This window comes from Callorhinus ursinus, unplaced genomic scaffold, assembly GCF_003265705.2.
Source record: "Callorhinus ursinus isolate GAN/ISIS: 27379988/994484 unplaced genomic scaffold, GSC_fseal_2.0 scaffold60, whole genome shotgun sequence".
Taxonomy (NCBI): Eukaryota; Metazoa; Chordata; class Mammalia; order Carnivora; family Otariidae; genus Callorhinus; species Callorhinus ursinus.
The window spans coordinates 6,588,299-6,600,309 of NW_027397122.1; the positions used below are offsets into that span (position 1 = coordinate 6,588,299).

General features: G+C 52.6%; 1 protein-coding gene across 7 annotated transcripts in view; it reads right to left on the minus strand.

Annotated features, from left to right (window-relative positions):
• Positions 1-12,011, minus strand: part of UPP1 (uridine phosphorylase 1) — a 25,373-nt gene that overhangs the window by 8,307 nt on the left and 5,055 nt on the right. For 5 of the 7 annotated variants that reach the window (XM_025853050.2, XM_025853053.2, XM_025853054.2 and 2 more), the window contains exons 2-3: positions 11,251-11,323; positions 2,307-2,371 (exon numbers count right to left, since the gene is read on the minus strand). In XM_025853050.2, the coding sequence (XP_025708835.1) occupies positions 2,307-2,350 (44 nt within the window). In that variant the 5' untranslated portion in view covers positions 2,351-2,371; positions 11,251-11,323. Of the gene's footprint in view, positions 1-2,306; positions 2,372-9,500; positions 10,618-11,250; positions 11,324-11,435; positions 12,006-12,011 lie in introns of those variants that run through there. The other 2 variants (XM_025853048.2, XM_025853057.2) reach the window with 2 other exon arrangements.

The following is a 12,011-nucleotide window of genomic DNA, read 5'->3' on the forward strand; positions in this document are numbered from 1 at the left end:
TGGAGCGCCAGCCCGGCCCCAGTCCCGGGAGACCCTGTCTGCTCCGAGGTGCTGGAAATCTGGCAGGGAAACGGCTCTAAGCTGTCACCAGAACAGCTGTAAGCCAGGGCACCACGATGAGCACCCCGATGCTAGGACGGGGTGCTGCCGGAGCAAGCACCAGTGACTTCCGCGAGCTGGAGGGCCGCCAAAGGACAGGCTCTGTCTTGCTCTCGGGCATCAGATCCAGCCCGGAGTCGGTCAGTGGGTTTGGGGTTCTGCTGGCACTCAGCCTCCTCATGCATTCACATACTCCCTTTGGCTGCAGGGAAAACTGACATCACACCCTCTCATGAAACCACCACTGATGTAAGGTGGTGGCTACACTCTTTCAGGATGTTCTGAGCACGGCAGGGACTGAGTAAGGGCTGACTGGCAAGAGTCAGAGCTGACAAAACAGGATGTGATTGAGACAACTTTGCCCCATATTTCAACATATTTCAACTTTTTTTCCCTCTCTCTCTGATTCCAGGTAGAGAAGGAGAAGGAAATGGGGTCAGACTGTGAAGAACAGCAATGGTTTTCGAATATATTAATTGGGCATGTAGCATCATGAAGCAGAACAGGTTCAAATGGACTTTTTGGAAGGTTTTAAAATAACATGTCAAAGGCCTTACTTGGAACGCTGGTTCTCTACTCTAGATACAGTTTCCAGTCACTTTATCTCGTTCTATTTTGTCCCTTTATTCATTTAACAAATATTGCTGGAACAATATGTGAAATGAGAGTTGGCTGGTTCTAGAAGACGCCCAGGTGGCTCGGGATAGGTGCTCGGGGACTAAGGCAGGGAGTCTGGGGTAGGGAGGGAGGGAGATTTGGATCCCACACCAACCCCGCATGGGGCCCTATGCTGGGCACAAGGAACACAGAGTAGTACCTGGGAGGCACTTGACCTTGCAGTAGAAATGACGTTATCCAGAGCCGGTGCATAATACTGCATTTAAAGCTCATGAGCACCACAGAAGTGGGGTCCTAGCCGTCTGCCCACCTTAGAGGCTCACTTTAAATATTAGCGTCCCTCCAAAAAAAAAAAAAAAAAGAAGGGGAGCCCGGGTGGTTCAGTTGGTTGAGCATCGACTCTTGGTTTCCACTCGGGTCACGATCTTAGGGTCGTGGGATCGGGCCCCACGTCCGGCTCCGTGCTTTCTCTCCCTCTGCCCCTCCCCCCGCTCTTTCTCTCTTTAAAATAAATAAATAAAATCTTTAAAAAATTAATATCTTTCACAAGAGGCTGCACCCATGAGCTGGCCTTTGAGCTCCAGACACCACACCCGCCTCTCAGCCCGGGGGCGGGGGGGGGACAGTGAGAAGCCAGTGGTTGGCAATACCAGCAGTGAGGGAGGGCAGGGTGGTCACCGGGGCGGGGCAGGGCAGCGGGGGACTCCAGCTGAGTCCCGTCCACGGCCCTTGATGCCCTGTGCCCCCTTCTCAGACCCATTTCAACCCCCACCCCCCGCCAGCGCCCGAGGGGCCTGGATAAGGACAGGGCAGTTTGGGTTGCCAGTGACTTAGAACACTTAGAACTTTATCTTCGCAGTCATGTCCACAAGACATCCTGAAGTGTGAAAACAGCCCTCCCAGACTCCGTGGAAGGAGGGAGGGAGGACAGGTGTCCATGTGGGAGTCCAGGGAGGCCCGAGGAGGGCACGGGGAATGCCTGAGACTCCTCCCCCCGAGAGATGACCCAGGAGCCCAGCTCCAGGGCTCCCCGAGGGCGACACACACAACCCCGGGGCTGTCGAGGAGGGAGGCCAGCAGGGCCCGGAGGTCCCCTGCAGCAGGACGGGGCGTCCCTGGTAGCCCCCGCAGAGGTGGGGGGACATGGCGGCGTGGGGGGGGGGGTGGCAAGGAAACCAAAATCCTGTTGGATTCAAAGCCCACGTAGGAATCAGGATGAAGGTAGGAATTCTCGCTTTGCCCTCAGTGCACAAATTCGCATATAAGAGGGGCCGGCAGGATCACAAAGTGGAGTTCTGGAAAACCGTAAAGGAAGTATTTAAGACTCAGAACCCCGACAGAGCTGGGAGGCAGCAGGGCTGTGTTGCAAAAGAGCAGCCTGTCCGGCTGAGACCCCGAGGGGCCAAGGGCGGAGGGCAGAGCTGTTAGCCTGTCAGTCCTTGAGCCTCTGGACCTGTCCCGCCGGGCCCCAGGCTCCATCACAAGAGTCAAACATGTTCCTGTGTGGCGGCTCTCGGGAAAATGTATGTCACAAAGTAATCACGATAAACCCCAAAATCCAACCCGCCCGCAGTCAGCTGGAGCCTCACCTGTGATTATCATGTTTCTTTGTTTGGGACCCCGAGGAAGCCATTCTCTCAACAGGGGCAGGACCCTAGGAGAAAACAACACAGAATATTATTTAAGAAAAAACTCAGGCATACACAAAACCTCACGAGTTTGTTTGGCAGAACTCTACTGCAACGGGGCAGTGTCGAACTGAGAGCAGGAACGCGTTAGTCGGGACCCGGGACAGATTTTTTATTTCGTTTGTTAAAGACTTTATCTATATATGTAATAGAGAGAGCACGAGCAGGGGGAGAGGCAGAGGGAGAGCAGGGGGAGAGGCAGAGGGAGAAGCAGGCTCTCCGGTGAGCAGGGACCCCGATGCGGGGCTCAATCCCAGGACCCTGAGATCATGACCTGAGCTAAAGGCCAATGCTTAACTGAGTCACCCAGGCGTCCTGCGGGTGAACTCGGTTGATAAAGCCCATGTCCTGCCATGGGGACAGGAAAGAGGAACCAGGTTAACCCAGTGACCCAGGGGTCACCAAGTCCGGGAGTGGAGTCTGCCCCATGTAGCCAGGACGGGTTCCCAACCTGCCAGCTCACCAGCCAGCGATCAAGAAACTAGAGCCCACTAACGTCGCTCCCCGAAGGCCCTTTTTCGGAGAAAGGGATCGATAACCGTTATCACTGACCATTTTTAGCAAAATCTGAAACCCAGAGAAAATGAGACACTGTAACACTTCCACCTCAGCTTACTCCAATGGGCTTTAGTTCCTAATAGCCTCCCAACGGACCCCTTTCCTCCTTATAAATCGCGCCTCTCCTTGGTTTCCCGGACCTGCTGTGTCCTGAATTAGGATTCCCTTTCATGCCCGAATAAAGCCATCTGTTGCTGGTAAAGTAGCCGGCCGTGGCTATTTCTAAGGTTAACATGACTTGGTGATCAGAGATGGGAGCCAGAGAAGACTCGGGGCCGGTGAGCAGACAGGTGCATGATCCATGAGCCGCAGGGTTGCTGGGCTCACTGCTTTCTCACCAAAGCTGGGCTTGAGGACAAGTGTTCTCCTGGATTTTGAGCCCCATGCTTTGTGCTCAAGCGCTTTACGCTTTACCCGGGATTTACCAAGGCCTTGACCTTTTTTTTCTCGTTGTTTTTTTTTTTTTTTAAGCATTTTTTAAGGATTTTTTTTTAAGCGTCTTTTAAGCATTTTTTAAGCATCTCTGAGAATATTCTATTGGCCTTCAGTCTGATTCAGACTGTGTTTGATGGAACCGCATTGGCCTTCGGTCTGAGTTCTGTTTGGGACGGGACCATCCTTCCAGAAACTGGGTGGCCTTTGATCCCAGTAAGAATCAGAGAAATGGGATCCCAGTCGTCAAGATGCTTTGGGGGTGCCCCCCTTCCCCCCACTACTGGGACTGTGGCCCGTTTTACGTTTAAAAATAATGGCCCCGCGGAATGCCCGTTTATAAATAAATGGACTGACTTAACCGGAAGTAATTTAGATCTAGACTTGCAATGGCCGTTATGGGGAACTTTCCATCTCCCCAGACTTAATTGTCTCAAAGCTGAATTGGACAACCACGGTCCTAAAATTGACAAAACTAAAAGCAATTCCTTCTACAACTGGTATTTTGAAGCTTCCAAGCGCTGTCTGGAATCTAAAATTGCCTCTCTCCAAAACACAGTTTGTAAACTAAATGAGGCAAACAAACAATTAAAAAGGAAAAAGGGTGGGGGGCGCCTGGGTGGCTCAGTGGATTAAGCAACCGACTCTTGATTTCAGCTCAGGTCATGATCTCAGGGTCGTGAGATCGAGCCCCGGGGTCGGGTTCTGCACTCAGCCTGGAGTCTGCTTGTCTCTCTCCCTCTGCTCCTCCCCCCCAACTCTCTCTCACTCAAATAAACAAATAAAATCTTTAAATAATTAAATAAATGGAGAAAAGGGGGGGCTTCTGAGGCCTCTTCTGCGTCCCTATTTCGCCATCCACAGAGGCGCTCAGACGCTGCCGCCATCTTGCGCTCAGACGCTGCCGCCATCTTGCGCTCAGACGCTCTGCCCCATCTTCACCCCGGCCTGGTCATCCTTCTCTCAGACCCTCTTTTCTTCTGATGCTCCCTCTGCTCCCTCGTCTCCTGAACCTATTAAAACCCTTGCTCCTTCAAAGTTGAGTCTTCTGGGGATCTAAATAGACCCCAGGTTTCCTAAGTTCCCCGGACTAAGGCTGAACTTTGAGCCAGAGGTAAAGGGGGGTCCCCTAAGTGGCTGAGGACCCCCCACAGGTTTGCTGGAGAATTTAACAGAGTTACTCACACTTACCAACCTGGTTTCTGGGATTTGTAATAGTTGGGCCACAGGCTTGTGGCTGAGGGCCAGCCCAAGCATTGGATAAAACCAGCCCAATGGGAACATCCTGAGCAGGATTTAGGGACGCAGACCCCCCGAATTTTGGCAAGATGCTAGACCACTCGCTGGAAATCTCCACCGAGCACTTGGAATGGCTTTTCCGAAGCCAGTTGACTGGGCCAAAATTCAGTCTTGTGCACAAAAGCCTGATGAATCTGTTCGTCATTATTATGATTGACTGCAAACTGATTTTAAATAAAGTTCTGGTCTTCCTTTTAACTCTGTGTTTATTATTGGGCTGATCTGGGATCTTTTCCTTTTCGTTAAAAGGCCCAGGATGAAATGGGAAACTTGGTCTGCCCCCAGATTCAATTGCCTTGGCAAAACAGTTTGCTCGCACCCTAGCTGAGTCACCTGCAGGAAAGACCACTAAAATTTCCAATGTTCAACTCCATCAGACAAAGCCCCCCCCCCCCCAGCAAAAACCCTAGTTTCTGCTGATACTGCCGGAACCAGGACATTGGATAAAGGACTTTTACAGGTTTAAGCTCTCCCGGTGCTTTCAGCCCACTAGCTGAGCTCTTCTACCTCCTCCTCATTCCCAGTGCTGGGGCTCTTCCAGTCCTCCTAATCAACCCAGGGAAACCACTCCCCAGATTCGGAATGGATCTCTGTCCTTAGCGACACAGGACCTATACTCTCAGTGCCCGGCCCCACGGCTGCAGAGCAGCCCCTCGGAGCACCAAACCGGTTCAAGTGGTGGGGGTCTCCAACCAACCTCAACAGGTTCCCGCCTCTGAACCTATTCCCTTCGAGAGGTATTCACTGTTTTCTCCCCAATTCCTCTGCCCCTACTCCTTTACGGGGTTGAGATTCCCTAGAGAAGTATCGTGCCAGAATTTCTTTCTCCCCGAAGGGGAAGATAATTCCAGAATCTGATAGCAGCGATCAAAATAGCCAACCAGCGGAATTAAATGACCCTCTGATGTCTTTTGTTTGCTCTGTCTCTGGCGGGACCGTAGCTGAGTCTGGGGACACCGATCATGTAGTCCTGTTGGATCAGCTATCACCCTCTTTCTGGACAAAATCCTCAACTGCTATTGATAAAATGCACAGTGCACCTCCCAACAAGACTCAGGTAGATCCCTCAAAACCTCTCCCTAGAATTAATCAATGCCCTATAAATAAAGAAGCCCTTCAGGGCATCCAGCCCAGGATAGAGAATTTCGAGGCTCAGGGCCTCACGATCCCCTGTACTAGTCACAGCCCTACTTTACCTGGAAAGGAAACCCAATGGCCAGGACCTCTGAGCAGTAAGTAACGTCGTTACCCCTCAGGACCCTGTTGTTCCTCACTCCCACGTGTTACTGGCACCCGTTCCCACTGAAAGCAAGGTTTCTGCGTAATTGACCTATGGGGTGCATGGTTAGTACTCCACTCGATAAGGACCGCCAGTGTCTTTCTGCCTTCACTTGGGAAGAACAGCAGGATAGCTGGGCAGTCATGCCCCAGGGTGACACGGAGGGTCCTTCAAAGGCTGATTCAGATGACACACAGTTTCCTGCAGCCTCAACTTGGTTACAACGTGTAGATGACTTGCTCTTCTGCTCCCTGCTTGGACCTCTTCACAGGGAGGCAGCCTCCCCCTGTCAAAACTTTTGGCCTGAAAGGGACCTACAGTCTCCAAAGAAACGTTGCAGCTTGCATCACGTCAGGTTCAATATTTATGGCACCTGATCTCCGAACGAGGACTTGATGTGGATCCAGGTAGACTCAAAGGCATCCTGAATTTCCCCAAACGGAAAACCACGCACCAATTAGGAGGCTTCCTGGAGCTGGCTGGCTATTGCCGACATTGGATTCCAAACTCGTCCCTCATGGCCCAGTCTGTATGAGCTTTACTTTTAGTAAAGTCAGGACAAACCTGACCCTATTATTTAGAAGGAGGTGGATGACATGGCCTTTGAGACTTTAAAGGAAAGTCTAACAAAAGTCTCTGCCCTCAGACATCTTAATTATCAACTATCCCTCCTTGTACATGAGAAGGAAGGGGATACCCTTGGAGCCCTCACCCCAAAAACACGGGGCCCACCATTGCCCCATGGGGCATCAAAGCCAACAATTAGGCGCTGTGGCTGGGGGCCTCAGAGCCATTCTTGCCACTACCCTCTTAGTTGAGGCCCACACAGAAGGCCTCCTGAATTCTCCTGACGCTCAAGACTTTTCATCCAGGGGACGCCTGGGTGGCTCAGGCGGTTAAGCGCCACCTTCAGCTCAGGTCATGATTCCAAGGTCCTGGAATCGAGTCCCCACATCAGGCTCCCTGCTCAGTGGGGGGTCTGTTTCCCCTTTTCCCTCTCCTCCCCACTTGTGCTCTCTGTCACTATCTCCATCTCTCTCTCTCTCAAATAAATACAATTTAAAAAAGAAAAAGACTTTTCTGCCAGGCACCTCACCTCCTGTGACACCCTCACGGTAACTGCCCCTCACAATAATAACTCTTTCTGGTTCCAGTAGCCTTAACCCTACCACCTTTCTGCCCTTCCAGGGTAAAACCCTCCAGGACAGCTTCGTGTTGACAGATCACCTGTTGACCCCCGGTGACAATTTACAGGGACCTGCTCTAACCAGTGCAGATTTTTCACGGTTTCCTGATGGTTTCTTACTTAAAGGATAAAATATCATCCTGGGTGTACTATTGCAAATCCCTGGGAGTCACTGAGTCAGTACCGTTACCCCTGGCTACTTGCGCCCAGCAGGCTGATTTAAACGCCCTCACCTGAGCTCGTGTTTCAGCCAAGGGCAAAACCCCAAACATTTATGCTGACAGTCAATATGCCTTCGGGGAAGGAAGCTCCAGATTTGGGAACGGAGGCAACAGGTTTTCTTACCTTCCCTGGGGATAAGATTAAAAATGGCTCCTAGGTCCAACATTAACTAGGTGCCATGCTTTTGCTGGTGGCTTGAGCTATTACTAAGGGTTTGGGGCATTCCAGCATCAACTCCCTGGAGGCCAAAGGAAACCACGTCGCTGCTATTTCCACCCAAACGCTGCTCTGAAGGAGCCCAAGAGCCAGACCTCTGTCATATTCCAAAGAGATGCTCTTCCAAATGACGATTAGAAAAAATGGACCAGAGATGCCCAACAATCGGCCCCAGAAAAGTTAACTCAGTATTGGAAATCTGATAACTGTTGGTTTGATAAGAGAGGGAAACTGGGTTTACACCAAATAAGAAGCTGGCCCTATCAGAAATGTTTAAATTCCCAGTACTTACAACCGTACGCGCATGAAACCGTGGGTCACCGGGAAAATCACAGCGTTCACGAACCAACGTTGGTGGGGACCCTGCTTGTCCCACTTCTCCAAAATACAATCCTGGGAAATGTACCCATCCTGCCCAATGGACCCTTTGAGGTTTGGCCAATGGGCTTCATGCAGATCCCTCTGTGTCACGGATACAAATAGGTTTTAGTCCCGGTCTGTAAGTTTTCTTATCGGACTGAAGCCCTGCCTTGTAGACAGGCCAACACCTCTTCTCGGACTACGATCCTATGGGGAAAGATGACCCCTACCTCTTGAGCTGTGGCTCTGGGGGCGCTGTATTCTGGGTTCTGACGGGGGAGCCCATTTTACCAGGCAGGTGCTTCAACAAGCCTGTGCTGTTTGGCTGGTTTTATGACACTTTCGTTGTGCACACCAGCCTCAACCCTCAGGGTTGGTGAGGCACTAAGGGCGCTCCGAAGACACAGCTGGCAACATTCGTAGGGACCCCCCAAACACGTTGGCCAAAGGCATTGTCATTACCCGTTCTGAATCTCAACTCTGCTTCCTTGGGAACTCCTGGACTCTCTCTTTGAGATGGTCCCGGCATGCCCAATGCTCATGGTCAACTGAAGACCCAGCGGGACAAGGGCAGACTGGAGCTTCCGAGGACATGACCTTGCCCGTGGATACAGCTCTACTAACCCAGCCTGAGGGCAAGAAGTTTTCCTCACCCCCCCCCACCCCTGTTCTCCTTAAAATGCATGCCTCTCCTCTGTCCCCCGGGCTGGCCCATGATTTTGCAACAGCTTACTTGCCCAGGGTTGTAATTCTCTTTCATTCCTGAATAAACCCACCTGTTGCTGGTAAAGTGACTGGCAGGTTTTTTGTTTTTTTTTTAAGATTTACTTATTGGGGCGCCTGGGGGGCTCAGTCGTTGAGCGTCTGCCTTCGGCTCAGGTCATGATCCCGGGGTCCTGGGATCGAGCCCCGCGTCGGGCTCCCTGCTCCGCGGGAAGCCTGCTTCTCCCTCTGCCACTCCCCCTGCTTGTGTTCCCGCTCTCGCTGTCTCTCTCTCTGTCAAACAAATAAATAAAATCTTAAAAAACAATAAGATTTATTTATTCATTGATTTATTTGAGTAGGGAGGGGCACAAGGAGGAGACAAGCTGACTCCCCGCTGAGCATGGAGTCCCACACGGGGCTCGATCCCACAGCCCCGAGCTGAAACCAAGAGTCAGATGCTCAACCCACTAAGCCACCCAGGCGCCCCCCTCCCTGGCAGTTTAGCTTTTAAGGTTAACAGATACATACAATTGACCCTGAACTGGGGGGGGGGGGGCGGGGGGAGCCGGCACCGGGGACGGGATGTTTCCCTGCGTAGTGGAAAAACCGCCTGGTGCTTTTGACGTTTGATTCCTCAAAAACCTAACTACTACTACTAGCCTGTTGTTGACTAAAAGCCTTCCGGGAAGCAGAACTGGTCAGTGAGCACATTATTTTGTATGTTATAGGTATTAAGTACTGTACGATGAAGCTAGAGAAAAGAAAATGTTATTTAAAGCATCGTAAACAAGAGAAAATACATTTACAGCACTTTGTGTATTTATCAAAAGAAACCCACATGTAAGTGGATCTGCCCAGTTCAGACCCTTGCTGTTCGAGGGTGAACAGGCTTGGTCTCCGTCCCATTTCCGGCGTGGAGCTCCTAAAACCTTTGGCATTTCCTAAAAGTTGTGAGCAAGGGGATGTCTCTTGTTATGTTAATGACGTGATGTTTGGAAAACGCCTAAGGATGGGGGCTGGTTGCCAGGGAAACCAATCTCAGGGCTAGAGGTTGGCACTTTCAGCCCCACCCCCCACCTCTGGGGTAGGGCTGCAGGTTGAGTCAATCACTAATGACCAGTGATTTCATCAGTCCTGCCCGTGTAACAAACCCCCCCATAAAATCCCAAAAGGACGGGGTCCGGAAAGCTCCCGGGTTGGCGAGCAGGTGGAGATGTGGGGACCGTGGGCCATGTGTGTGTGTGGGGGGGGGGGGCATGGGTGCCCCGGGGCCCCTCCCCAGGCCGCGCCCTGGGCAGCTCTTCTGTCTCTTCCCGCGTTAACCCTTTTATAACAAACCGCTGATCTAGGGAGTAAACCGTCTCCCTGAGTCCTGTGAGCGGCTTCAGCGGCTCCATCAAACCCAGGGAGGGGCCGTGGCGCCCTCTGGTCTGTGGCTGGTGGGTCAGAACCCAGGTGACAGCCTGCACGTGGGGCTGGCGTGGGGGAGGGCGGTGCTGGGGGACCGACCCTCGACCCTCGACCTGTGGGTCTGTGTCTCCGGGTAGATGGTGTCCCGAGTGAGTTGCATTCGGGCAGCGGTAGGAACCCACACATGCGTCAGAACTGTCGTCAGATTTTGTGATCAGAATCTTGGGTCCTAATTCCAGGCAGGCAAGCACAACTACCATCGGACAAATCCACACAGACAGCCAGGCTTCCGCCCAAGTCTGGCGTCCAGGAAATGCAACCATCAGCAGCACCCTGCGGGGACTGGCCGCTGGGGTCCACCCCTCCTGCCCTCCCCCTCAGGCTCTTACTTCTCCATGGAGATCCCGAGAGGAGGCTTGGGGTCTCACAGCTGCGTCCCCAGGGCCCCAGCGGTCCCCAGTGAGACCTGTATCGCTCACAGCAACCCCCTTCCCCCCAAACCATCAGGATCCTCCAGGATGCTCATTTCTCCTCTGTGGGTGGGGAGCCGGTGGGCTGGCAGAGAGCTCAAAAGAGGAAGAGTTAGATGTGTCTTCCCAGGGGGCAGGGGGGGCGACGGGGCAGCAGACAGAATCCAAAAATGGAAACCAAGCCGCAGAGAGCATCCTGTCTGGCCTCCCCACCGAGCAAGTGCTACTGTCCTCACCTGCTATGCTTTTCTTGCCTCTGAACCAGAGAAACCATCTCCCTGCCCAGTCCCTGCCGTGCACTGCCCCACTGAGTCGGCCCGGCCCCCTTTCCTTGGCACCCTTAGCGCTCGCAGGCACCCCATCCAGACTGTGAGCCTCCCCAAAGCTGACCCCAAGACTGCCCCCGCCCTGCACTCAGTAAAAGATTGAGCCAACTTGGTGCGGAGAAAACCACAGACTTTTGCAATGCTCTGATTGGAAATGTTCCTGCTAGGCACGGAGGATGCTTGCAGGCAGAGTGGCTCTGTGCGCGGGTTTGCATGGCCAGTCCTGGCTTAAGGTTCAGAGACACAGTTCACTCTCCAGAGGATACGTTCTACCATCGCCCCACCTGCCCGCAGAAAGGTTGAAGCCAGGAGTGGGTAAAGCAGGAGGAGAAGGGCCGGGAACCAGGAGCCCGTCCATCCTAGTGGGCAGCCACCTACTCACCTAGACTCTTCCAGTGGCCACAGGTGAAGGGGCAGTGCTGGGGAGCAGGTGTTTGCTCTTGGAAAAGAAGCCCCTGTGATAAGAAAGAAAGAGGTAATAACTATTTAGGGACACGGTGCTCGTATTTCAAAAGGGGTTTCCCAGTTGGCAAAAAAAGGAACAAAGCTACATTGTATTTCTCCAACCTTCAAAGGAATCAGGAACTCAGGCTGGTCAGCGGTGCAGTCCCCTTCGAGACGAGGCCAGATTAGCTTAGAAAAGGCGGACAAGCCGCTGCTTGCAGGGTCCACTGCCCCCCAGCATCCACCCCGGTCCACTTACCTCAGGCTCACAATGTAAATCCAGACCAAAGGCCTGGAGACCCTTCCTCAGCCAGAGGAGGGAGCCCCTGTGGGAGGGCCAGGTGCTGAGCGAGGAAGGGGTGATGGGGATTTCCAAACACCCCTCTGGTGCAATGTAACCAAGAGAGGTCATTGGTGGAATTTAGGGCAGATTTCTGACAAGCGCTGCTTCAATTGTTTGGCTGATTTTAAATTATCGCACACCCCAGACATTTCCCCTTCCACAGACGAGGCAAATAATGCGTTTCCTGACAGTCCGTGCTTGATGGTATAAAATGGGTCTTGCAGTCTGGGCATCTCAGAACGAACCCTGGTGCCCATTCCACTTCCTGTCTCCCGCGTAGATACCAACTTGCAAAATGCGGTCCCCGATTTAGCCCTCGGCTTCACTGTCCATCCATGAAAGGCTTGGGCTGACCT